The sequence below is a fragment of the Abramis brama genome (assembly GCF_963993115.1).
Source record: "Abramis brama genome assembly, chromosome: 14".
NCBI classification, from domain to species: Eukaryota; Metazoa; Chordata; class Actinopteri; order Cypriniformes; family Leuciscidae; genus Abramis; species Abramis brama.
In genome coordinates, this window is record NC_139976.1 from 13379562 (window position 1) to 13406742 (window position 27181).

A 27181-nucleotide genomic window follows, 5' to 3' on the forward strand; every position below is an offset into this window, starting at 1 on the left:
TATAGTAGTAATATTGGGTCTTTATTAAGCAATCTCTTGAACCACAGTAATGTGTTTAGATTAGATAGGCCTCAGAAGTGAGAGGAATGCAGAGTCCCTAATGAGATTAATTTAATCAAAAAAAAAAAAAAAAACGTAACCTTATATACAAGTGGATGGGGTGGGCATGTGCAATAGGTGCAGCGGGTAGTAAACTGGGATGGGGAACTTGGGAGAATATCGTGGCATTAGTACATGTAGCCTTTGGAGTAGGACTGAGGGCCCATGTTGGTGGCAGCTGGTTCGGGAGGGTAAGACGCTCCCTCATCGAGGTGAGACAGCGGCACCGTGTCCTCCTCATTGACGTAGCGCTCGAATTCCGCCTTCAGACTTGGCCGCTGATTGTCAGGAAAAGCCAAGGATATCAGTGCTTCCGGCTCACACACAAATTTGTAAACATAGCGCTCACCTGCCACCTAGGGGGGAAAAAAAGAGTAATTAAATAATACTACTAACAATAAGAATTAAATATTTCATAATCAATAATAATAATAATTTTGTAATATTGTACTTGAATTGTACAGTGCATTTCCGCTGGTGTCAAAAAGAAACAACTTTACTTTATTTGATGAAATTTACATTTCAGAAAGTGTAGGAACATTTGAATCCTTAAAGGCTAATTTTGAAATGTGGCTATTATTATTATTCGTTTTACGCAAATCATTCTGGACTCTATATCTGGAGTCTCTGGGACCCAAAATATAAAGTCACTCTCAACTCAATGTGAGGGTTGAAGTGGGGAAAAAACGGCATAGGAAACCATAAAATATGATGATGCAACAACAATACCTTTTGCATAATTCCCTTCTCATAATAGTAGCGCAAAGAGCGACTTAGTTTGTCGTAATTCATGGCTGGACGGTTCTTCTGCATCCCCCAGAGTCTTGCCACCTAGAGTATCAAAATAAGACAATACAAACCATAAGAGCAGGAAAAGACTGTACTGCAGTGCCTTAATCTGAGCACAAGAGGTCCTTGGTGACTGTACAACACTGAACTATGAAAAGGAAGGGCGAGTCCCTACAAAATAATGCAGTTCTCCTTTATATAACCAAGTTACCACTAAACTCTGACCAAAACCACACGGCGATTAGCACAAACTGCTAGTTGTCAAACCTAGAGGAAATACTTCTTTATCCTAAACTTCAAGGTTCAACTTGAGGGTCCTTGAGAAAAACTGTTGCTCCATCTCGGGCCAGTGAACTTGTGGGTCTGCTGACATTTGAGAAACTGATTGTTTGTTTGACTGTACGCTTTAATTGCGATAGTAAAACTTTGGTTGTGATGAATGATTCATACGTACAGTTGAGCAGAACTGATGGATGCATCTCTGCATGATAGTTTGCTGAGTCATGCCATTTAGCCGTCTACTGACCACAGACAATAGGAGGTTAACGCTCTTGTCTCGACCACTGCGGTGTGCTTAGACTCCGGCAAAATGGAAGGTTGTAATATTTGGTAATGGAGCCATTCTCCATTTTATTTCACTATGCTGTTAAGTGGGGTAAATAATGCATGGCAGCTAATGGAAAACTGGCATTGTGTGGATGTGTTCTTAGACCCTGGGGAAGTGTGAGCTGATCGCAAGCAAATCTCTGAAACCCATTGTTTATTCTCTCTACAGTTTGTGAAAGCTGAATAAACACTGCATGGAATTGATCTGAAACACCCAATATTCATATTTTCCTCTTAGATCTTTGTATGATCAATTGCTTTTCTGGATAAAAATCATATTTCGCCTCCTGATAACTCTTAAAAGCCTTATGTTTACCTCCTCTGGCTCAATGAGTTTAAATTCCATGCCACGGCCGGTCCATGCGATGAAGTGCGCATTGCCGGGGTCGTCGAGGAGGGCTACCAAAAACTGCCAGAGCTGGAGTGAGCCACGGCGCTGATACGGGGCACCCTCACGAAACACACCGCCCCCTTCCTGCTTCACCTCACCTGAACACAGGCAAAGAAATTGACATTTAATTAGATCTAAAAACTGTTTTATCTAACATAAGACACATGGTGATAAGGATTTGAACTGAAATTGCAAACATTTATACAGTGTGGTCCAAACGTCAGAGAAATTCATATTAACTTTTTAATTAAACTTTACATTCTAATTGTGATGCTGGTAAGAAAACAATTGTAATGGAAAAAATTGCATTACATTTAAATAAATAAATGAATGAATGCATTTTCGGTAGGGTTCTCAGACTTTTGGACCCCATGTATACAGTTGATCTCATTTTTGTTTTAATTACATCACTGAGATTGGCATTTGAAGAGACTTTGTATTTGAAATGAATCCTAGTTGAAAGAAAATAACATCTGGACAAGTGAGACTTACTTTCAAATTTCTCAGGAACAACGCGGGAATCATTTTCAAACATGTAGCCTGAGGACAGGACAAAGGAATAATTAGCACACTGGTTTAATGTGGATACAAAGACGATCCACATCAGTTATACTGTGCTAATGTATTAATGGCAGTCATTAATAATAACAAGCATTCTCCTGTTTGACTTTTCAAATTGAGATCTATGGATACAGTAACTGTTTTTCAATTGAAATTTATGAATTCTTATAATGGGAAACATGGACTCTTGATTATTATTATTATTCAGTTATGTACACATATGAAGCAAGGAACAAAATTTTCTGTATCTAATGGCTCATTACAGAGATCAGCTAACAACTGAAAATACCCAAAATGGTGCTGCAAATGCAGCGAGCGGAGAGAAGGATTATTTTTCTTCACTCCAGGAAAAATACTCGTCTTTTCCAGTAGTAATATTTACCCTGGAATTCTTTAGGCAAGGGAGAAACAAATGTCCATGCCAACAGAAACACGGCCCCTCTGGCCTGGTTAGCCAGTGACCGCAGAGTACTGGCCAATCCTGACGTGTTGTGAGTGAGTGAAATGTACATTCATAGAACCATACTAGAGCGGCATGTTCTAGATGTCCTTACCTTCACTGTTGTGCTGTGGGTTGGGGTAGCCCTCGTTGTGATGGTACATGGATGGGCAACCAGGCACATCTGTAGGGCAAACACAAACTTGTGACCCTCAGTGATGGATACATGCAACCTATATGCATGTAGGCAGCATTTTAAGCCCTGGTAATCATCTTGATTATGTTTATGCTTTAGCTGAATTCTAAGGCAGCATCACATATTCTTCACAGACTACACAGAATGCATCTCAGAATGCATATAAACAAGTGAAAAAAGTGACATGTTTCATTTAATACTGAAAAGAAGGCAATTTCAGAATTGCGATGGGTGAAAAAATATATCCAAGATGGTGGACAAGACTAAACAAATGTTGATTTTACATAAAGTAGTACTTTGAACCTGAAAGGTATGCATCACCATTATCACTGAAGTCAATTTCAAGTTGCTCTACTGTATGAAGCACTATTTGTGTGATTCGTGGCCTACGTAGAGAACTCCAAAACAGTCGCTCATGTGGTTATGTTGTGGTTAGGATATGCTGCCTTAGGAGGAAGCTGTCTATATAGGCAGTCGGCAGCGAGGCAGCTCACTATGTTTGAGAACCCAGCTAATCATTGCTAGTCCTCTTTAGGCACTATTTCTGTAGGGTGTGAGGTTGGTGCATCTGCAGATTTGATAACCTCTGCCACTGAGTGCTGCAAGGACAAAAGGTCCATTTGTCATAAAGTCATTTGTCATAATATCACCTGTCGGCAGCTTTATTTTTAGGCAGTAAAGAGCAGTGGATCTTGCACAGAACTGCAGGAAGCCAGAATCAGCTTTATAACTGTCGTAGCCAAACCTCCCACCTCCCCGTCTCCCCTCTCTCCTTCTATATGTACTGGATAAATAAGAAACGGTTAGTTTGTGAGGTGGAGCCATGATTCATGGCTGGAGAATGCAGTGGCAGAGGCCGTGATAAGATGTCACAGGGGAGAAAGAGCTCTGATGGACTAGGGCACTTTTCTCATATATGATAGAGCTCAAATTAATGTCACTGTTGACAGAGATGTCGGGCTGTAACTTATTCCATTTTCAACTGAAACACTGTCACTGGACCCCTTCTGATACAAACTGGGCTGCGTTTCCCAAAAGCACCGTGAGTTGATCGTGCAGATCGTTGCCACCAGTGTTCTCTACGATCAACTAAGCTCAAGATTTTGGGAAACGTAGCCCAGTATGGAAGGGCTGCACGATTTGGGGAAAATTCTAATTGAAATAATAATAATAATATAATAATAATAATAATTATTATTATTATAAAAATATAAACACAATAATTAATATTACTATTATAATATTTACTTAAGAAGCACTTTTTGCCTTATAGAAGTGTCTTTTATTCATGGTTTTGGTTTCATATTGATGTTGGCATATGTCTGCAGCAGAGCGGCAGCCTGGGCAGGGATGAATCTACTGATAACATGCTGTACTCCACCTCAGATAGGGCGGTCTATCCTCACACAAACATCCTTTTGTTCCAGACTATCGCATCCAAAGTTGCCACATATCAGCATGTATGAATCTGAGTAGTATCAGCCTTTCTCAGTGGCATTAGTACCAAACAGTGTTATTTTAGTATTATTATTTATATACTGCTTTAGCTTTAATTTGTTTTTACTTCAGTTTTAGTCATTTTAGTACTTCTGCTTATTTTTATATTCTTTGATTTCAGCTTTATTTCATCTAGTTTTAGTTATTGTCAACCATAACAACACAGGCACAAAAAAGACAACATGTAGGCCTACCTCAAAACTAGGAGGGAACAAAAGAACCCAGAAAAGGTCATGCTTGTATTTTTTTTCCATTTAAAGAATCAGTTGAACTGGTAACTTTGTTATTTATGCTCATCTATGTGCAGTGTTTGTTAGATCACTGTTGTTTGTAGTCTTTCACAGAGCACTGATAAGTTGGACCTGCGTAGGGTGTTGTGTTTCGACCCTGTGTCAGTCGCTAAGTCGAGTGGGAGGAGGTGAGCTCGCCTGTGTTGTGAGTCTATGGCCTGAGCCCCCCGGCTACAACACAGCTCCCCCCCACACACAAACACACACACACACACCTCCCGCTCGCTCGACCAAGCCGGCGCACGGGCTCGGGTTACTGAGGCTACGCTCATTTTTCCATTATGAGTTCATCTGCCTGCAGAAAAAGGAAGCCGCTGCTGCAACCCTACACCCGCGAGCGCTCCGCTGGGGATTCTAGTCTTTCCAGTGCCCTCCATTTTCTCAATGAAATTCCTATGCCTCCCTCCCTCTCAAAGAACACAGTCAGAAGGGGAGGGGTGAAGGAGCAGGAGCGGAGAGAAGTACAGAAACACTGTTGAGACCTTTGCAAAGTGTCAGTGGATGTGGAAGCAGAGAAGAACAAACAAAATCTCTTTTAAAAAAGAGACTTTTCAGTTTGTCAACCAATTTACTGTTTACATTACTGGCCTAATGTGGTTTAATTATTCAGGAAGAGAGAGGAAAGAAGACACCATTTCAAAGCAAATTACTTCACTTTGTTTCATCAGAATGTTTTTTGACTCACGTACCAGGTTCGTAAGTGTAGTCAGTGGGTTCCTGTTTGACCATCATATGGGCAGGAGGAAACCTCTGAGGATGTGTCCCGGCCATGTGGGCCACTCGGTCGTACAGAGGGTCCAGGTACTCCTGCTTGAAGTTCTGCTGAGGAGGATAAGGCAAGCAGGGGTCAGAGTGTTGCCTATGGTAACTGCCGCCTCCGCCCCCGCTGGTGTGGGCCGGATGCATGCGCTGCAGGGCCTGGCCTTGGGAAGAGAATGGTGGGCACATCTCTGCAGAGCCGGAAGGGAACCTGGAACTGGGGGGGGGGGAATTAAGCTTTGATTATCACACAGGTTCTTAAAAAACGCTGTTACAATGCAAGTATGCTTTCTTAACTGTTCTCTTTTGATTTTTATTATAAAATTTAATAAACACTACTAGTCAAAAATGTGCACTGATATAAAAATTATGGCCAATACTAATAATTACTTAAATATGTGACCCTGGATCACAAAACAAGTCACAAGTCGCACAGGTATATTTGTGGCAATAGCCAAAAATACATTGTATGGGTCAAAATTATAGATTTTTCTTTTATGCCAAAAATCATTAGGATATTAAGTAAAGATGTTCCATGAAGATATTTTGTAAATATACTACTGTAAATATATAAAACATCAGATTCCAGAATTTCAGTAGTAGTATCTCGGCCAAATATTGTCCTATCCTAACAAACCATGCACCAATGGAAAGCTTATTTATTGTATAAATCTCCATTTCAAAAAATTGACCCATGTGACCCATTGGGAGAAATGAGCATTCACACTGAAATATCTAAATGGATTCACATGTTCAAAATCACTGATTTTAGTTTATCAGCCCATAACTGATATGGTACAGATATATAATGCAGATCAAATCCCTCAAAAGTAGACACACCTACACATCCTTTAGCATTATTGTTACCTGGGGTTCATGGGGTAACTGTGGCTGTGGCAGGCGTGGGATTGGCTAGCTGAGGGTGGATTCATGTACCCTGACTCCGGCCGAGTTCCCACTGTTGGTTTAGGGGAGTAATGCTGCATAGGGGACATGGGTGTCCCGGGACAAGAGCTCTTAGATCCTCCTGCTGATGCTGTTGTTGCTGCCACAGCTGCTCTCTTCTGCTCATAGGCACTGCAGGGCACACAGACACTTTCAAAATCAACAATGCATTTCTTTACAGTTTTAGATCATGTATTGATGTATCGTCGACTATGAACACTTTTATATCTCTGGGGTAGATTTGTATTAAGAATGAGATTTTTTTTCTCTTTAAATAAAGGCCACATTAAAACCATACAAGAGTATAGATTTTACTTTTGCTTTACACATGAGACTTTCATTATTAAAATATGAAAATTTTAAATAAAATATTGATTATTCATTTGTAAATGATCTTAAAGAGTGAAACAATCATAAACTATTATATTTATGTAAAAAAAAAAAAAAAAAAGGATTTATAATAATTTTCTACACAAATTCTGACCCTGTTGCTATCTCCAATTATGTGTAAAAAAATATTATTTAACTGTATTTAATTAAATAAAATGTGACATTAGCCATAGCAAGACAAGTCTGCCATTTCATTAATAAAAAATGTTTAAAACGTTTCCACCACAGAATATTATTAAACACATTGCATCATTTGAGATGCAGAAATGACAATGTGGTGGAAGTGTTCATGACTTTCTGAAAGTTCATGACTTCATGACTTCATGACTTCATGACTTCATGACTTCATGAAAGAGATTGTGTGTTACTGTTAAGACAATCAATATGACCTGGACCACAAAACCAGTCACATGGGTCAGTTTGTTGAAATTGAGATTTATGCATCATCTGAAAGCTGAATAAATAAGCATTTTATTGATGTATGGTTTGTTAGAATAGGACAATATCTTTGGCCGAGATACAGCTATTGAAAATCTGGAATCTGAGGGTGCCAAAAAAATCAAAACATTGAGAAAATCGCCTTTAAAGTTGTCCATTTATGTTCGTGATTGTGCTGCATTCACTCACAAAAATAAATGTTTTATATATTTACGGTAGGAAATTTACAAAATATCTTCATGGAACATGATCTTTACTTAATATCCTAATTATTTTTGGCATAAAAGAAAAATCGATAATTTTGACCCATACAATGTATTATTGTCTATTGGCACAAATATACCCATGCGACTTATGACTGGTTTTGTGATCCAGGGTCTCATATATACTGATATATAGATTAAGACATTTATAGCAGGGTTCCTCAAATCCAACCCTGGAGGGCCACTGTTCAGAGTTTAGCTCAAATCCTGATCAAACTTACCTACCTGTAATTAACTGTAAAGACCTTGATAAGCTTGCTCAGGTGTCTTTGATTAGGGTTGGAGCTAAACTCTGCAGGGCAGTGAACCCCGGGGCCGGATATGAGGAACCCTGCATTATAGTGTGAAATGTGTGTTTTAAGAATCAATTTTCTGTGCTTATTGTCCATAAGGCCTAAAGAGCCCATAGATGAAGAAACACCTGTTTAAGTCATAAAAGTATCAAGTCGTGTGAGATGCATCTAACAGCATCCGGCATTTGACTGACCTGGTGTAAAGGCACTGCTCTCCATTGGGGTAGCTGAAGCTCTGCTTGTGGCTGCAAGACTGGCTGGGGTCTGAACCTGGACTTTGAGGCTCTTTCTTAATCTTCACAGGCGGGCTGTGGAATGCCACTGCTGCGATACACAGAGAAACAAGTTCATTAATGAACAACATTCCAGTCAATTCCTGTCTAGAGAAATGACACACTGTTCTAAAAATACAACAAGAGTATACAATCTAGAGTAAAGATACACATTTTTGTATTCCAATTACTTTAAAGGGCTTAGTTTGTCCTTAGCCATATAAGGGCAGTAGATCATGCAAACGTTATCGCTTAACTCCACCATAGTTGACACATAAAATGTATTCCCCGGTTTCCCAGACAAGGCTTAAGCCTAGTCCCAGACTAAAATGCATGTCTGAGCTGTTTTAACTGAAAGCAACTTGCACTGGCATATCTTAAAATATGTCAGTGTCATTGTTTTGTCTCAAGATGCACACCAGTAATGTTTCTAATGCAAGATTATAAAAGATACTTAAATGTCCAAATTAAACCAAGTCCTAATCCTGACTTAATCTAAGTTATATCTGTGAAACCAGGCCATTGTCCCCTAGACTTGACTATAAACATCCACTAACATAAAAAAGTTGTTTTAAAATCACTTCCATTAATCAATATTGAAAAGTGGACATAATCATTTTAGTTTAATTATTAATGTGCATTAGATTCATAATTATTTCCAGGTTTGTTTGTTTTACCTTCAACCCTTTCAAAGCACAGAACATTTATTGGCTGCGGTTAAATGTGTATGTCTTTAATAAACGCATCAACAGCTGGTCATTTACATAAGAATTTTTTTCTGTTTCTTCAGTCCAGCTTTTAGAGATTTTGGCATTTAGCTGAGGAGTAGCAGAGGAGCCGCCCAGCATGCGTGGGGTCTGGGTCTAAACCGCAATGCTGTTTATTATTGGAGGGGAGCAGCCAGGCTCAAAGACGGCACGGTACAGGATGTTTTTCTGGGCCGCTCAGGGTAAACAGCAGCAGCTGTGCTCTTCCAGCTGAGCAGCAGCTCTGTGTTTATGGCTGTTTATGTGTTGATTTGTCGTGGGCGCAGACCTGACAGAACAGGCACTGCTGAAACCCAAGCCCAGGTAATTGCATATTTCATTCACAAAAACAAGAAAAAAATGGGGGAAAGGCCTTCCAATACTGTAACACAGCAGCACAGCGTCCTGCCCTCTCAAAGGCAATACTTAAATCGAAAGAGAAAGAGACGAACTCTGAACAGAATGAGTAATGAGTCTGCATATACAGACTCTTAACGCTAACTGCGTGATTTGTCTATATACATTTCTGAAATGCATTACTTGGACACAGTCACCTCTGATAACAGATCACTCTAAATTGTAATGTAGACACATGGATTTTCTGTAAAGCTACTTTGAACCGATACGTATTGTGAAAAGCGCTATAAAAATAAATGTCAATTGAATATAAAATATTTAAAGATATGACAGACTGAAAAATAATCTTATATCAATACAATGCTTTTATAATGGACTGCTCATTTGATCAATAAGGCTGCAAGTTCTTTTAGAAATTCATTACGAACATAAAATCACTGTAGACACTAAAACCACTCTATTAATGTAATGAATCATTCCTCTCTAAATGCACTAAAATGGGATGGAGCACCAAACGAGGATTTCAAAAGGGGACACCTCGGGAACGTGTAACATTGTCAAGACATATCCGTCTGTCGTTAATTCTCCCTGAGTTTACAGACTCATGGCAGTCGAGTAAACAGAGATCTGACACTGAAGGAAGCTCTTGTTCTTTATTTGGTGTAATTTGCCCAAAGCTCTTAGTTTCTGCTTTCTCTCCTGGCAATTCATGTGAAGGTTACATCAGTGTTCCCTAAAACCACTCATATTTCTTAGATTGTGTTTCTCGAGAAAAAAGAGGGGGGGGGGGGGGGGGGGGGGGGGGATCGGGTTGAGGGTTGTGAACGTATATGTGTTCTGGTCTTATAAATAATGACTTCATATTTCTTCATTGAGTCTTCATCGACTCAATCAACTCATCAAAGTCTTCATTGATTTCATATGTGACTTAATATAATGACTTCATATTTACTTCATAGTGACATTTTACTGTAATGACTTCAATTATCAAAAATATTGTTGGACTAACTGGACTGGAATTAAAACAAGCTGTTTAGTCTTTTTACCAATGTTTGGTTTCATATGGCTTTTTAAAGTATACTGGAGTTATTCAACCTAGAACAGTCATGTTTTTTTATTTTTTATTAATGTCTCTAAATTACCAATTTTGCATATAGGCCCTATATTAATTTGAAAGCTTAATATTAGTGGATTAGGGAAATTCATAAATTATATGTGCTCCCTTTTGTTTTATCCCAATATTATTAAAACACAAAGTTTATTCTGAATTATTATCCTCTAGATAGAAAAGCATTAATGACACGTTTTCTTAAACATTAAAGTTTTGACCAAAAAAAAGAAAAAAAAGAATGAGAATTCCGGCCCTTGACCTAAAATGAGTTTGACGCCTCAGGTGAATGTAATCTGCCACATAAGGCTATAAATCTGGCGACATGTAGATTTAAATAATGCTCTCCTTACAAACGAGTGCATTTAACATTCACACCTCCCTTCAAGCCACATCTAAGTGTGAAAAACCAGTAGCATTGTACCTAAACGACAAGAGTGTCTCTATTCAGGATGAGCCTTTAGAGACAGGCTGGGCTAGAGGTGAGAGCTGGACTTTACATATGTAAATAGCATGATTCAGTGCAAAGGATAAGGGGTGAAAGGTGATGGTCATGGCTGAGTGCTTTAGGAAGTAGGGGATCATTATGGAGGGCCATTCAGTCAACTCCCACCACAAACAAATCTCAGGACCCCGATACCCCCCTGCCCCAAACAAAAAAAAAAAGATCCACCAGCTGTGACAGATGGAGGTATGGTGGCTTTAGCCAAGCACTCTTGGGGATCGTCCTCCGAGACTGTGTTAAACTAGTACAATCACTAGTACATTTGTTTAGAATAAAAGTACCATTGTTGAAATCGGGAGTGTTTGAGCAGTGCTTTGGATGAAGAAAATCAGATTTCAGTCGCTGTTAAGACAGGACAGCTTTGTTTCTGAGTTAAACCATAACTCTACTGATCATCTGGACAGTATTGTATATTCATGTCAGGCTCACATCCTGGAAATGTTCAGCTTATGACAGCTACAGTTGAGGCCAACCGTATCAACTCAACAGGTACAATGAGCTAAAGTTTGAGTAATAATATCTCAAGACTCTAAACCTTTCATATCGTACCAGAGGAATGTGACTGCTGTGGCCTGTCGTCAGATAAAACAAATCCTGAGCAGAACGAGTCTTTATGCAAAGACTGTTTGATAAAAAACACAGAACAAAGGATTATCATATTGCTTTAGTCTGGTGTGATGTGAACGAATCCTTCATGCGCATTTGATATATGAGCTGATGTTGTGATAAAATCGGATTTTAGATTATGATAACAGTCTGACGGTCAGTGAAGAGATGCCACCTGGCTTCCCACTGTCCATTTGAGACCAACAGTGACAAATCAATAAGAACAACAAGGATGCCAATTATGTCTGAATGGCTTAAAGGTTGAAATGGCAGTATTGATTTTGGGCAGCCCACTTAACACGGCTCTCAAAGCTTGCTTGTTTCCTTTTAAGTACAGCCTGTCATAGGAAGTACATCAAGTGTTTAATTGAAATAAAAGTGACAGCATCGCAAAACAGAATGTCACTCTTATAATAATTCATTTGGGAATGTCAGAAACAGAATTCTAGTCAGCCAAAGACCCCTAATTGTAGACATTGCAAAGCTTAGGGTACTTTTATGGCCAATAATAATATTCTAAACTATTTTGTCTAAGGGGCCATTTACATGACACCGTTTTCAACTAAAAACGGAAAACTTTTTATGTTTTGGCTATTCATTTACATGACAATGGCATTTTAGGGGCCTGAAAACATAAACTTTTGAAAACGGGATTCAAAGTGCGGTTGAAAACGAAACTGTTATCATCTCCATGTAAACTACAAAAACACGAATTTGTGGAAATGGTGACGTCACACGGATTTTTTATTGTCAAGTGCTTGGTTTTTCTTTCCAAAGTGGCATCGCCAACTACTGGCCTGACATGCATAATACAGCCTTTTTAGTCGTTTTCTCTGTACGCGAAAAAAACAAAAGAAAAACTTTTTCGTTTTTAGTATCATTGTCGTGTAAACGTACCCAAACAATCATATAGATTTTTAAAAATGTTTTCGAAAAAAAGTCTCTTATGTGCATCAAGGCTGCATTTATTTCATAAAAAATATACAGTAAAACAGTAATAGTGTTAAATATTGCTATTTAAAATAAATATTTTCTATTTTAATACATTTTACATACATAATCCAGCAGTCATCCAGTCTTCAGTGTCACATGATCCTTCAGAAATCATTCTAATATGCTCAAGTAACATTTATAAATTAACAGTTGTGCTATTTAATATTTTTTGTGGAAACTGTGATACTCTTTTTCCAGAATTCTTTGATAAACATAGTTTAAAAGAACAGCATTTATTTGAAATAGAAATAATTTGTAACATTATAAATGTTTTTTTTTACTGACACGTGATTAATTTAATATGTCCCTTCTGAATAAATGTACAGAATCTTACTGACCCCTTTTTGTTAGTGTGTATAATGGCTTGGTGAACAATACAAAGATACAAAGTTGTTTTTGGTTTAAGTAGAAAAGAAGCTATTTTTATTTTTATTTTGGTTTATATAAATCCACCATCATTAAAATGATCATTGGAAAGTCCGGGGAGGGACAAGAATGATAGAAAAGACTGTTCTTTCAGCTAGAGATTTTGCAGAAACAATGCTGTCATCTCAGCACAGTACAGCAACACATGGCGGACATGTGGTGTCCATGTCAACACGATCAGAATGAAAGAGAGAGCAAGCAAGAGCACGCAAACAAAAGAGGAAGTTCTGGCTTCTCTCAGATGGTGATTGGCCAGGGGTTTTCCATAAAAAAATGCTTTCTTGGGTTGGACTGTCACTTCAGAGTATCAGCAACTTCCCTTTTGGGTATCAGACGACTATTGGTAGCTCAAACTTGTTGACAAACTTGAATGACAGGATAAATTGAGACTCGTGTGAAGCTAAATTTGTGTGCTCTCAATACATCCTTTGTTTGCATAGCTTTTGGATGGATTTTTAGTGTTTTGAGTAGTAAATGTCAAATCGTTATTGGGTGTGGATGAGACTGGCTGAAGATGTCTGAATGACATCGACACGTAACCACACGGTATCACTTCCCTTTATGATTGGATGAATTTTTTTTTCTGATGAAACCCTATGACACCCTTTGCCAATAAATAAATGCACCGTCCGCCTTTAAAAATGAATCATTAAGCTATATTTTACCATTACCAAAAGATTAACTTAGGAAAAACATAGATGAAAGTGAAAATGCGAAAGGTGGATGACCATAATCTGTAAACGCAATAGAATGATGTCATCCATGGCAACATGATAGTGTTTTATGCGTGCGTTCATGTGGAAAGAGTAATCAAACTCTCAACCTCACATTCATCAGCCATCACTATATTGCAGTCTGCTCTTAATGTTTAATGCATATATTGATTTTCTGCTCATTGCAGAAATTATATAATGAACTCTGTAGAGAATGGAGATGTGTAGAGAGAGACGTTTTTATCTCCGAAGGGAGATAACACCTGCTCATTGAATTTCTGTCAAGCCGGTGAGAAATACATTTCTACCGAGACTTGCTTCTCTGAGTCCCATCTGGGCTGATATCATAATTATACAGGGAGAGATAAAGAAACACTCAAGCTTTTTTCTTAAGGTGCCTGATCTACTCCTGAGATCACCCTGGATCAATAGATCCATCATTGCTTTTTCAATACGAGACGAGGCGCGTTGCATTTCAGCAGAACTGCCCTAAGATTATGCTGAAACAATGAACTGAGCGAAGTGATTTAGACCAGCAATGACTTGCACTATTTACCTTGAAAAGACTCAGTGTCTCCAAACACTGTCTATCGCAGTGCGCTGGAAATCTCTGATGTGTGGACGTGTGTATGTTATGTTACATATGTTTTATGTTATCATTAGCCCCCCCACCTCCGTTTCTTTTCCATCAGCAGGAGAAGGGAGGAAAAGAGCCCCTCTTTGTGAGCAGAGAGAAAAGATAATTGCCTGGGTAGGTTTAGAGTGTTGGCCCTGTTGCTTCTGTCCTCACAATTCAGTAAAATACACACTACTGTCCATTCAATGCCTTGGCGGCCATACCTCACCCTGTGCAGTAGATGTTCTAACTTGTTCCAGTTTTCAAGTTTTTCACTGTTTTCAAGCTTCTAAATTCATGTTTTACATAAGCATCTGAGCTGCTGTTTACTGGTACTTATAGTATCCACTTACAAAAACATCTTAAAAACATCATTTAAAGAACATTGATCCTACATTGCTGCATTTAACAGTAAAAACAATAATATTGTGAAATAGAGGTGGACAAAGTACACAACTTCCTTACTTTGTGAAAGTATATACTACTTGTCAAATATTACTCCGTTACAAATAAAAGTTGTAAAGACTGATTTTTACTTAAGTAAAAGTACAGAAGTACTTGTTTTTAAAAGTACTTAAGTATCAAAAGTAAATTTCAATGCATTGTTTTATTATTGTTGCATTGTTGTGTGTAATACTTACAGTACCTTATGCCTCTGAATCTATGCCTGCCTGCCTACCCTCATATCAATATCACATTTATTTCTAGAACACAGTTCCAGTAGCGGGATTGAATGTGAGATTGAATAAGTGCACTCAATAACATCCACAATGGTTTCGGACACCCAAATGGCTGTTCCCTCAAATACTTCCCTATTTAAAGTTTTTTGGCTTTTAGTATGAATATGTTAGCCTTACTGTTATCTATAAGATAGTGTGCACCAAAACAATGACAAAATTCACATTTAGAAGACCAAACCCAACGTTGAAAATAAAAATCAGGTTGATGTCAGAATCCAATGCCAGATTGACATTTATCTCCAACGTTGCACAGACGTTGTATTGTGGTTGAAAACAAAAATCGGATTGACGTCAGAAACCAACATCAGTCGGTTTCTGACGTCAATCTGACTTTCATTTCCAGCCAAAATGCAACCCCTGCAAAAATGCAACCCCTGCAAAAATGCAACCCCTGCTGGTCCCTGCAACCAAAATCATCCCCTGACTGACATTACTACTTTCTACTCAAGGACCGAACAGAATTGTAGTGGAGTAAAAAGTATGATATTTGTCTTTAATGTAGTGAAGTAAAAGTAAAAAGTTTCCAGAAAAAAAATAATACTCAAGTAAAGATTGATACTCAAAAAGTGTACTTAAGTACATACTCAAGTAAATGTACTTTGTTACTGTCCACCTTTGAAAAAATAACTGTTTCTATTTTAATTTATTTAAAAATGTAATGTAATCCTGCGATTGCAAAGATGAATTTTCAGCAGCCATTACTCCTGTCTTCAGTGTCACATGATCCTTCAGAAATCATTCTTATATGCTGATTTGGTGATTCTCATTATCAATTTTGAAAACAGTTGTGCTGCTCAATATTTTTGTGGAAACTGCGATACTTTAGTTCTCGGGATTGAATAGAAAGTTAAAAAGAACAGGATTTATTTACAATAATAAGTCTTTTGTAACATTATAAATGTATTTAATGACTGACACGTTTGATCAATTTAATGCATCTTTGCTGAATACATAAACTATTTATTTATTTTTTTTAATCTCACTGACCACAAACTTTGGAACAGTCGTGTTTTTATAAATGAACATGAACTGAGATTAATAAATGTTGTAAAAAAAAATAATTAAGCTATAGTTCATTATACCTATAAATAATTGTAACATGCAAAAAAGAGCAAAAAAGGAAAGAAAAAAGAGTGACAAAAAGAGAGCAGAAAAGTGAAAGAACAAGCAACAAAGAAAAAGAAAAAAAACACAGAAAGAGCGAAACAGAGCAGAGAGAGAGAGAGAGAGAGAGAGAGAGAGAGAGAGAGAGAGAGAGAGAGAGAGAGAGAGGGTGAAGAAAGAAGAGGTAGAGGAAAAACATCTCTGTAACGGCTGTGTTGAGCGCAGCTCTCAGTCAGTCCAAATCATGAATGGAGATTCCGTTTTCTCTTAATGTGCTGCCTCAGCCAGTCCCTCACAACCAGCCCATTCATAAAAAACGTGGGGCTTAAATGTGCGCGTGTGTCGGTGTGTGTGTACGCGTGTGGCTCGTTTCTCTGCAAAAAGTTAGTGAAAGAGGAAAGCCTGGCCCCCTCTATGGGGTAGAATGACTTGTCTCTGTACATTTCTGGCACTCTTGAGGTTGTTTTTGCAGACTTTGTTGCATAGCAGCTGTATTTTGGAAAGCTGAAAGCTGTAGAGCTGCATATTTTGTTTGAGAAGGGGCGGGAGGGCGAGCACGACAGCACGATCCAGTGATATATCAGACACGTCGAGAGAGCTAGCGGAAGGGCAGCGCAATACAAACAAGCTAGGGACTGTAAATTTAGAAATCCCTTTGCACATCTCTTGCGTTTTCATCTCTCTTGCTCTTTTTTACTGTAGAGTTCTCTTTTCTGGAGCTGGATTTATAGCCACAACTTCCTATATAATTACTACAAGGCACAAAACCAAACAATGGCTCTCACAACACAGCATTTGCAGGATTAACTCACATCTTGGAACACTCAGTGTTGAGACAGAGAGAACGGGAGAGAAAAGGCAGCCTAAATTATCACATTTCAGTACAGTTGGAGGGGAAACAGGATGGGGGTGGGGTTAAAACCTCCATTCAGAAAAAGGAACCATGAGGGTGGAGTCAGTTCTGTTCTTGGGCATTTTCATGAATGAGAGAAAGGAGAGAAAGAATCCTGTTCGTTGAGTGCCATTACAAACAGGAGAAAAACTCCTTGTACTAATCTATAGTAAAAAGAGATTTTGAAATGTATATTAAAAAAGTTTGTGGTGAAAATATATATATATATAGACTTAATTGAAAAAAATAGGAAAAAAGTCAATAAGCAAAATAATAAATAAAAAAATCTCAATTAACTTGTTTTATTTCCACCTGAAAAACTTGGGGGGGAAAAAGAAGAAAAAAAAAGCTTGCTTTATTTAGATGTAAAAAAAAATAAACATTCACAATTATTATTTGACAAATAATAAAAGACAAAATGTACAATTTTATTTTATTACAATTTATGAGAAGTTTGGTGTTTGCTTTGTGATCTGTTGTTCTGATTCATTGTCTGTGGCCACTCTGCACTGTCTAGTTTAAAGCCTAAAGGAGTCATTTTAAAGCGTTTAACGTGCTAATGATTCCCTAACTAGTCAAACTATTCATGTTCACATTTATAGCCCAAGTTTATGAACCAAGTAGAACCGTTCAACCAAATAACTGAGTTCCATCTCTAATAATGACAAACAAGAGGTCACAGTTACGCCAAATGGAGACTCTCAATGTGGAAAAACGAGAGGGATGGGGATAGATTTTCCAGATGTGCAGGTGTTGCACAACAGCATGTCCAGCACCTCCCCCACTTCTTTAATCTGGCATTCCGTTCTGTCCCGTAGTCTCAGACTCGCGGTCGTGCCCAGACGGGAAACAACTTGACTGGCAAAACAACCGAACTCTTGGCTTTATGTATCTTGTTTTCCCTTATGTTTACAGACAAAAGGCCAAGAGACAGTTATGAAACGTAACATGCTGGCATGGTTTAGTAAAACATCTGACTCACCTGAGAGTCATGGTAATCTTAGAGAGTTTAAACCTAGCCAAGCGATAGGGAGGAGGCTGTGTTTGGATCTTAGCCGGTGGCATAAAATGACCCACACCATAAAGACCACAAACGTGGGAGAATATGTTTATGTTTATAGCTGCCTTCTCAACTCAAGTATTTTTTTCAACTAGCGACCTCAAACGGCGACCAATTCGTGAGTTATTACTCCATTACGTCTAAATGAAAGGGCGGGTGTTGCTGTCAGTCAAAGCTTTGCTCCACTTAACTAATGTGACAAGCCTGTCAGCCTGAACTCCCATCTCCTCTGTGAGTATTAGGAAAGGCTGTCAATGGCAAAGAGCAGTGGTGATTGGTTATGTCCTGATGGGGTTAAGTAGACATGACCCTTTCCTGCCCCAGAGTTCATCTCCACTTCCTCCCCCTCATTGTTGCACAACAGACAAGAACAATATGTTATGGGGAGCATCTGTCACTTGAGGTCAGATCTAGAATGGGGTACTATAGCACTGTTTGCACACATGAGTTTTGGGATTGCGACTGGCCTGTGTCTTTTAGGAAGCCACGGACCAGTTCACGTTACTGAAAAAAACAAGATCTTGACTCATACCATACACTTTGCAACCTTTGAAAAAAATGTCACCATAACAGAGTGGTAAAGGCCCAGCCCAATATGTTGTGAATGGCTCTAACAAAAGGTTCAAGGGGAAGTGTTTACAGAGCGCTCACCACAAAGCCCGGCACGCCATTGACAGGAGACACAACAAAATGAGGAAAGCAGTTGAAAAGGCGGCATTTGCGTTGCGCGGTACAGGAATTTGCTTTCCCATTTACACCTCTGAAGGACACAAAAAGGGAATCTTTGTGCTTGACTCATGAATGATCTTTTACCGGCTTCCTTGGCTGCTCAATTGAGTCTTTCAGGCACATGCAAATGGAAGGTGCTCTTTAGTATGAACATCTAAATGCGTCAGTGTAAGCGTAGCAGGTTGTGTATCGAGTGTTTCTGTTACAGAGAGCATGAGAACAGGACGGTTCTCCTGAAAACCTCCACGCCTCAGCCTCCAGCAGTTTGTCAATCAGTCACTTATTGGACAAATAATTGGAGGACAAACCTACTTCCTTTTCTTTATCTTTTTGTTTTTGTCACCTCTCTCACCCTCTCGGGTTTCAAGTTCAGAAATGTTCATGCTTAAGACGTAAATCAAAAGGGATGCTGTACTTACAGTTCTCTGAGTGGAAGTCAGGAACAAACTGCTCATCGTTGTCAGGAACTTGAGCTGCAGAGACCACCAAAACATTAAAATAAGCATTATTACTATATAATGACAATTTCAAATAGGTTTATCTCTTTATATTATTTTATGAAGTTCCTCTGAAACCCAGTATATTACTGAAATTTTACCACAAAGTAGAGATGTACTTTTCCTAAATAGAACTAGTATTGATTCTAGAAGTGCTGTTTCTGTTTGGGAGGAATTTGTGGGGGGGGGGGGAAATTAAAATAATTTGAATTTATAAATAACTATAATTTAGTATAATTAAACCATAGTTTGGTATCAACCTCATACTTTAATGTTAAATATGTTGTTTGACCAATTTGGGGTTTCTCTCTCTGACCACAAACATACCATTAGGGTTCAAATGTTATTGATGGTTTCCTGTATTTCGTAATTTTTGCATCGTTGACTCAGAGATCAGACTCAAAATATGCCTTCAAACCAAATCATTTTTCTTGAGCACACATAGCCTAAATGGACATTGTGATTTGATGAAGGGATGGGCTGTCCATTAGCCTAGCCTATGTATCCCTTCATCATCCTTGCATGTGAAACCTGAGTTACTGCCTCTGGACAGCCCGTGACCTTCACCTCCACTTTTCCATGTGCCAGCACTTTTCCACAGGCAGCAGATCAATATCACCACTGAGTGTGTGTGTGCAGATATCTTGATTACTGCTGAATTCCATCAGATGAACAGTAGATGGGCTATTATTACTCTTCAAAATTTGCTCTCTGCTTCTTTTTGTATTTTTTGTTTCTTTTTTTACTTGTATTTCTGACTGCTTCAGCTTTATCTATATTAATATTAAAAATTTGATTGAATCTATTTATTTTTTTGAAGGAGCACCAGTGCCTTTTCTGGGTTTTTATGCACTTTGGCCATTCATTTACACAACAACGCCAGTTTGGCGGCATGAAAACGAGTTTTTGAAAATGATACCGTGATCGTCTCAATGTACACTACAAAAACGCGAATTTGTTAAAAATGATAATGCACATGCCTATTGTGTTCAGCCTATAGGCGCATAGTGTTTCTTTACAAAGAGACATCGCCATCTACTGGTCTGGCATGCATAATACAGCGCTTTTTTACGTTTTCGCAGATCCATGTGAACAGGATTTATTTTGACATTGTTTGTACGTGAAAAACGCAAAACAAAAACTTTTGTTTTAAGTACATTGTTGTCGTGTCAACGTACCCTTAGTTCTTAAGTGACATAACAAAAGCAGAAAAAAAATATATATATATATACATGTTAGATTGTTTATTAAGTGATACAGTTCTCTTTTAATTCTCCAGGTTAACATCAACCGAAAATAACAGGCAGTGATTTTGTGAGGGCATGTGGAAGGAATGACTTGATTGGAGTGACTAAATTTAGATGTAAAAGAGTGAGTCCTGTCACATCATTATGCTAAACCTGCAACCTAATTATCAAAGATAAAAATGCTGCATTGAAAATTCACTTGGTTCAAAACTTGCATGTCCAGCACTCCCACACATCTGTATCATATACAGGCCTTATTCAAACATAAAATGGTGATCAATGTCAGACCACAAGAAGTGATGTCCTCCCCCTACTCATCGCCAACACTATAGCCCGACCCTGCTGATGGATTTACAGACTTTCAAGCTGATGTAGCCAATTACCTCGCTTATCCATCGTAAGCATGTTTTAACAGAATAAGAAACGATTCAGAGCAAATGTAGCAGTGTAGCGTTAATACTAAACGTCTCTTCCTGCGCACATAGAAAAAAAAAAACTGAAGGACATTCTCAGACAATGTTGATGAGCTCTGCTTGGTGAAGTGTTCTGGAATTCATCACCTGCTTTGAAGTCTTTGAACGCTGGCTTTTAAGGTCATGCAATAAGTGTTTGTGGAGAGAAAGGGAGCAAGAAAAAGAATAGAGAAGATAAGGGTAAGGGAAAGTATAGAATAAGAGTGCAGTTCCTAAAGTTTAACGAGCCTCAGACAAGGAAAAGACTGCTTTGAACATTTTCTTCACGTTGCGTGCATACGATTAGAAGATTAATGTGCCTGCCATTGAGTACAGTCATTTCTTAGGTGTTTATAGACAAATTAAATGCGAATAGATTCTGTTGAGCTTTAAATGGCTGTGTGTTTCTTTAAAGCTTGTGCTAGGTGAAATCTCCAGACACAAACGAAAGCAATGGATATGTCTTGCATACCGATTACATAATAATGTACAGTAACAATCAATGATGTCCCATAAAGGGTATTAATAATAATATGTGGTTTTGCTGACTCTACTTTTTGTGCATTTGTATATTTGCAAACTGGTTCAATAATGAAATATAATTCCAAGGATTGCCACTCAATACAGTTAGACAAAAAGGCACGACAAGTCACTGTTTTTATGCTTATAAATAAAATAATAAATAAAAGTAGCCACACTGAATTGCCTTTAAATAAAGCAGCTTGAATTTCCTGTCATAGTCATATTGCTCTTCTTCTTTTTTTCTTCTTTTTTCATAGTTGTGGTGTAGTCTTCTGTTCTTTTATATGTAGAACAATTTTTAGAACTATATCTTTATCATTATCATCCTTGATGTGAACAGGCCTTTATTCTCAGCTCTATTTCAAACCAACTTCCCTAAGCAACACAAAATATTTACCCTTAAATTGGCATTTAATAATGATAATAAATCATAATGAAAAAAATAGATAAAAAATGAAATTATTATAAAGATCGTCATTGTTTCTGGCTCAATAAAGGCACGAGCAAAAGAAACATAAGTTCTTCCTCTTTTGCCCACTGTTCTTTTTTATTCCTCTTATTTATAGCTCTTAGTTATGTGGACTAGTGTATGACAAAGACGCTTGAAACTTCAACATACTCCTTTTTTCTTGGACGTATTCCCTCTCCCCTTTCAGCCAGCCGACCATAAACACAAAAACCAGAACGATGGGAGATTTAAATCCATCTCTTTAACATTAATCTGGCACTTCCTGTGTGACGGAAACAGTACTGATGCCCCTTTGAGCATGCTCAAAGAAATTACATTAATTTCATAGATGCTGCTCTTATCCTGTTGCTATACTGTAATTATATTAGAGCCATTTAAGTTTTCTTCTTTTCTGCCCCGAGGAAGATTAGCAAGGCTGTTTTTATGAGACAAAGCTGAAGCCACTATTTTGGCTCACCAGATCATGCAATAAATCATTTAGACATGTTTCAACTTTTTTTGAAAAGGAACACACGCAATTTTAAGACAGATAAAAAAATAAAATCTGTTTAATGTGAGTCCCTCAAGCTCTTTAATTGAAACCAACCCGATTTCTCTAAGTATTAAGTCTGTGTGTGTGTGTGTATGCGAAAGCATACGTGGTCGCATCAGACCATGTATGTGTGTGTGTCAGTGGGCTTCCAGGAATATCTTGTCAAGGGCTTTGAAATGCAAGTCAGCACAAGACCAAAGTTTGTCTGTGCATGCATGGAGACATGTTTCCTTTTTCTTTGAGGGAACCTGAATGACTTTTTTTTTGGTTCGGCAGATCCTGGGAGGAGCCAGGCGGTCTGTCTTAAAATGTAAAGAATACTCACATGACTGGACAAGCTTTTCTATTAACAACTTTTGGCTTCCTTCAATGTTTTATCTTTCCCTTTAAAGTGCAAAATCCCTGCAGCGGTGGTTGTTTTAACAATATGATGAATTACTCATCATAGTCACCTGATTATAAGCCTTTCCCTCCAACCAGATGAAAGGGGGAAAAAAGTTCATGGCCGGCAAAAAATGTAGCTGCTTTTAAAAACCAAGTGTGTGTGACCAATAAAATTGTTCTTACTCTGTACTCTCAAAACACTAAAATCATTTTGTTATTGTAAAGTGTTATTCCTTTTCTACTAGCAGACACTGAATGATCCAAAGTGACTTACAACTGAGTTGTAAGCGATTGTGCTTCACCTGTTAAATTTCCGTGTACTTGTGGAGTCAAGGAGGATTCTCTATTGTTTCTAGTTTATGGTCATTGCCTCCTCTCTGTCTGCTGACTGATGTGTGAAGTTCACAGTTTGACCCTGCATAACAATAGCAGATAGCTCTGAGGATGGCACAGTATATTGAGAACTCTGGTTTGACTATGGACACAATGTACTTTTTGAGGTATTCCAGACTAAATGTAAATATTGTCCTAATATTGTCCTATTATTGTGTTATCTCCCTTATTCATTCTTTGGCTCTTGAATCCCGTATTTGCCATATGCCATCTCATATAACTGTATGCAATTACAACCAGGCTGTTTTAATTTCAGATATGAGCATAAGATAAAATTATGCATTAACATTCTCACTAAGGCTAAACATTCTCATAAGCTAAATGTGCACAAAATCATTTTTTTAAATTGCATTCATTTCACCTCTTAATTATTATCCTAAAATATGAGGGTTTGCTGCTATGGGACAGATGTATAATTCATTCAAAACAGCAGGGTTCCAGCCACCCGGTCTCATTGAGAGCAGCCTTTGTGTTCTCCACACTCTGACATGTACACAGTAAATTGTTTCTGGCAGGGTTCATTTCAACTATTTGCCTCCTGACTGTCTAGCTTTGATGCTGTTTGTTTGCTTTGCCTGGGTGTACTGGCTTTAAGAGCCTTTGTTGTGATTTTTCTATAAAATGTAACCAGCAGCATTGTGCAATCGAGGCATTTTTGTACATTTATCACAAGCAACGTATTTGCCACTATTATGTTGACACGACGATTGTCCTGACGTACATCAAAATGAATCATAAAATCCAGTCCTTAAATTCTGCATCACGCCTATTAAAAAGATTATTGTTTCTAAACTTCTAAATTGAAAACATGAATTATTTGTAACTGCTGTTCTGCCTTATTTGGGCAAATAAGCCATCCCAGTCTGAAGTCTATCTATTGTTTTTGTGTAAATCTCACTGAGCAGAGTGCACTTGCTATAGCATGTCCTCATGTGACATTTCCTAGCCCATTGCCACTAGAGGGACATATTTATTACAATATAGACACAATAAATGCTTAGAATAGGCGCATACCTTCGGTGAGCCATGTCTCCTGAAGTTGGCTTAAATCCTGAAAGAGATCTAAAAAAGAAACAGAAGTCATTATCATGCTGATCTATTCTTTTATGAACTATTTATTTCATTTTTTTAATGTATTTGTTTATCTAATTATAAGAAAAATAAGTCCAACATATATTAACTCACTCACTTGTAAAATCTGCCTTTTTACTGACACCGTCCTGACTATTGTTGGTACAGTGTGGATAAAACAAAATGTCAAATTTATTAAACTTGCTTGCTACTTTACCTTCAGATTCCTGAGGGGGTAATTCGGTGTCCATGTATTTCCTTTTCGTCGCCATCAACAGTCTATTTAGGGGCCCATTTCCTTGCGACCTCTACAAAACAGAAACAACATTATGTAAGTGAAAAATACATACACACAGTGAAGAAGAGTGTAACTTCATAATGAAAAGGGTGGATATTCATTTTAGAACCAACTATAGAGAAGTAAAAAAAAAAAAAAAAAAAAAAATTAAAGAAATAGTAAAAGTGATAATTGTTACAATGCACTATGACAAAGTACAAAAACACAGGATACTGTTAAGACTAAATACTCTTTTTTTGTCATTGGTTAGTTTAGGATGATGCCCATTCAACATAAAAACTTAATTCAGTGCATTGCCTCTTACATTAGCAAATACTGACAATTCAAGTATCCTGAAAAGGGAAGTTGTGATTTCCTTTCAAGTAAGAATTCAAATTTGAGAAAAGCTTTTGCTGAAAGGATAAAAAACTTTACCTTTTGAGCACAACGTAGGCTACAAACATGTGGAGAAATAAAATATTTAGTAGGCTATTTGCTACAGTTTTACTTTGTTTCAGCCCAAACTGAAAGCAGTTTTCAAACCAACAGCGCTTGCTTAAAACAAATCACATGCAACGACGACAGAGAAACAGCACAACATCCCCGCGTGAAGCGCAACGAAGCTTTGAAGTGAATAAAGCCATACTCACGTTAGCTAAAGTATAAGGCACTTGCTGGTCCAGATATCCATCCATCTTATAATCCATGCCTTAACCGTTTGTGGTCATTTAGGCTGTGTTTTAATGAGATCCACGCAGACTGAGAGGGGAAGGAAGACGGACAGAGGCAGCAGCAGCAGCAGCAGTTTGTGAATGGAGCGCGAGAAGGCTGCATACGTAATGAGCTCCATTCACAAAAAACCACCAGCGTGCGTATAAACACACACTGGTCTCTGCTAAATCACAGTTTGGACAGCTCGAGACCTGCTCTTTGCCTCATTTGAGGCAAGACGCTATTGTCTAAAGAGTTTGCATTGGATTTTGTGGGGTGAAAACATTTTACACGTATAATCTGATAACTAACTGATGTATATGCCACGTTTATGCTGGTATAGTGATATTCTTCACCACTGGCCTAAAATGATATGAACTTTACATTGTTTTATATTATCTATATAGATTTAAGTGATGTTATACGCTGCAAAACGTATTTGTTTTAATTCGTTTAGCTTGTCATTATAATTTATGTTATTTCTAACACCATTTTCTCTGCAGAATCACTGTAAGTTAGGTTTGAAAATTTCAGGCAGCAATAACACTCAACTTTTTAATTTTAGTGGGATATACAGTGTATGTGTGGCCACAGTGCATTGATTAAAGAAAAAAAAAACACTTTTATTAAATCATACTGCTGACTTTAACTTGCTTTTCTTGCTGTCGGATGTTCGCTTAGTCTGAAGGATTTTGATTGGTGGATTTTCTCTTTCAAGAGCTCAAATTTCTTCTCTTTGTCCTTCCTTATGAATGAAACCTCTCTGCAAATCCCAACCAATCAGTCTCAACGTTTAACAACAGAGGGCAGAGCTTGCATTCTTTTAGCCAATCGGCGCTTGAGAATCCCAAGGGTTTTCCCTAGTACGTTTCCAGTTGTTTTTCATTCACAAAAAAAGGGGAAAGTCGAGGAAGGAAAAATGCCATTCATAAAAACTTGCCTCAGCAGGAATGTTTTTATGGTTGTTTTCAGCGTTTGCTCTATTAACAACAGATACAGCTTGCGAAAACATCACGTGGTAGCTGCTGGGCTCGGAACAGCATGTGGATGGTTGCAATCTCAGTCAGAAGTGTATTTAAATGAGCCTACAGTCTGCCAGCGAAATGCGCAAACAGCGACACATACTTTCCATTATAAATCAGAATTACCTGTGCAAAACAATGACGTTCTCTAAGTACATTAAACGTCTTGTAAACAGCGTTTTGGAAGTTACGTAGCCTACTGTAATGTTTGGCCATTTTATGCGCTGTGCGCGGACATTTTGGAACATCAGCAGTTTGTGTGTCGATTCTGGCGAACTAGCCTAATTACAACAGTGTTTGTAAAAACTGTGGCCAACTAAAACTACTTAAAAGAGTGTTACACTTAAGCCCCATATGTTAAACTTTGTGTGTGTGTGTGTTTGTGTTTTATATATTTTTTGTGTAGCCTATACATTTGTAAAGAAATAGCATAAGTATAGGCTACATAATATTAAAATAGTATATCTACAAAGAGGGGGTTTCTCTTAAAATGTGGTTTATGATTAATATCACTTACTGCTGCCTTTGTCTTTTTCTGGTTGTGTATAAGGCAGCTCTCTGAACCTGAACTGCTGGTCACAGAACCTAGTCCTATACTGTGTGTGTTTTCAGAGGTAGCCTATGTCATCCATGTGATGTGAGAGATGAATGAGAAATGTAAGGAGCCAAGGACGGTTGTTCCTTAGCACACACATAAACACTCCACCCTATCGTAGAACAAGCCCTCCATTCTTTCTCAACTTCGTGTCAGAGCAATGTTTACTCATGTATGCATTTGATT

At 38.0% G+C, this 27181-nt stretch overlaps 1 protein-coding gene across 1 annotated transcript; it reads right to left on the minus strand.

Moving 5' to 3' along the window:
- On the minus strand, positions 1-25632 carry etv4 (ETS variant transcription factor 4). The gene is made up of 12 exons (XM_084135903.1): positions 25318-25632; positions 24608-24698; positions 24334-24381; positions 19243-19296; positions 8151-8280; positions 6495-6704; positions 5558-5844; positions 3001-3069; positions 2378-2425; positions 1811-1983; positions 829-930; positions 1-455 (listed from the first exon to the last, which is right to left on the minus strand). Exons 1-12 carry the CDS (start codon positions 25372-25374, stop codon positions 228-230), a joined length of 1497 nt encoding a protein of 498 aa, XP_083992029.1. The 5' UTR covers positions 25375-25632; the 3' UTR covers positions 1-227.
- Between the last annotated feature and the right edge of the window lie 1549 nt (positions 25633-27181).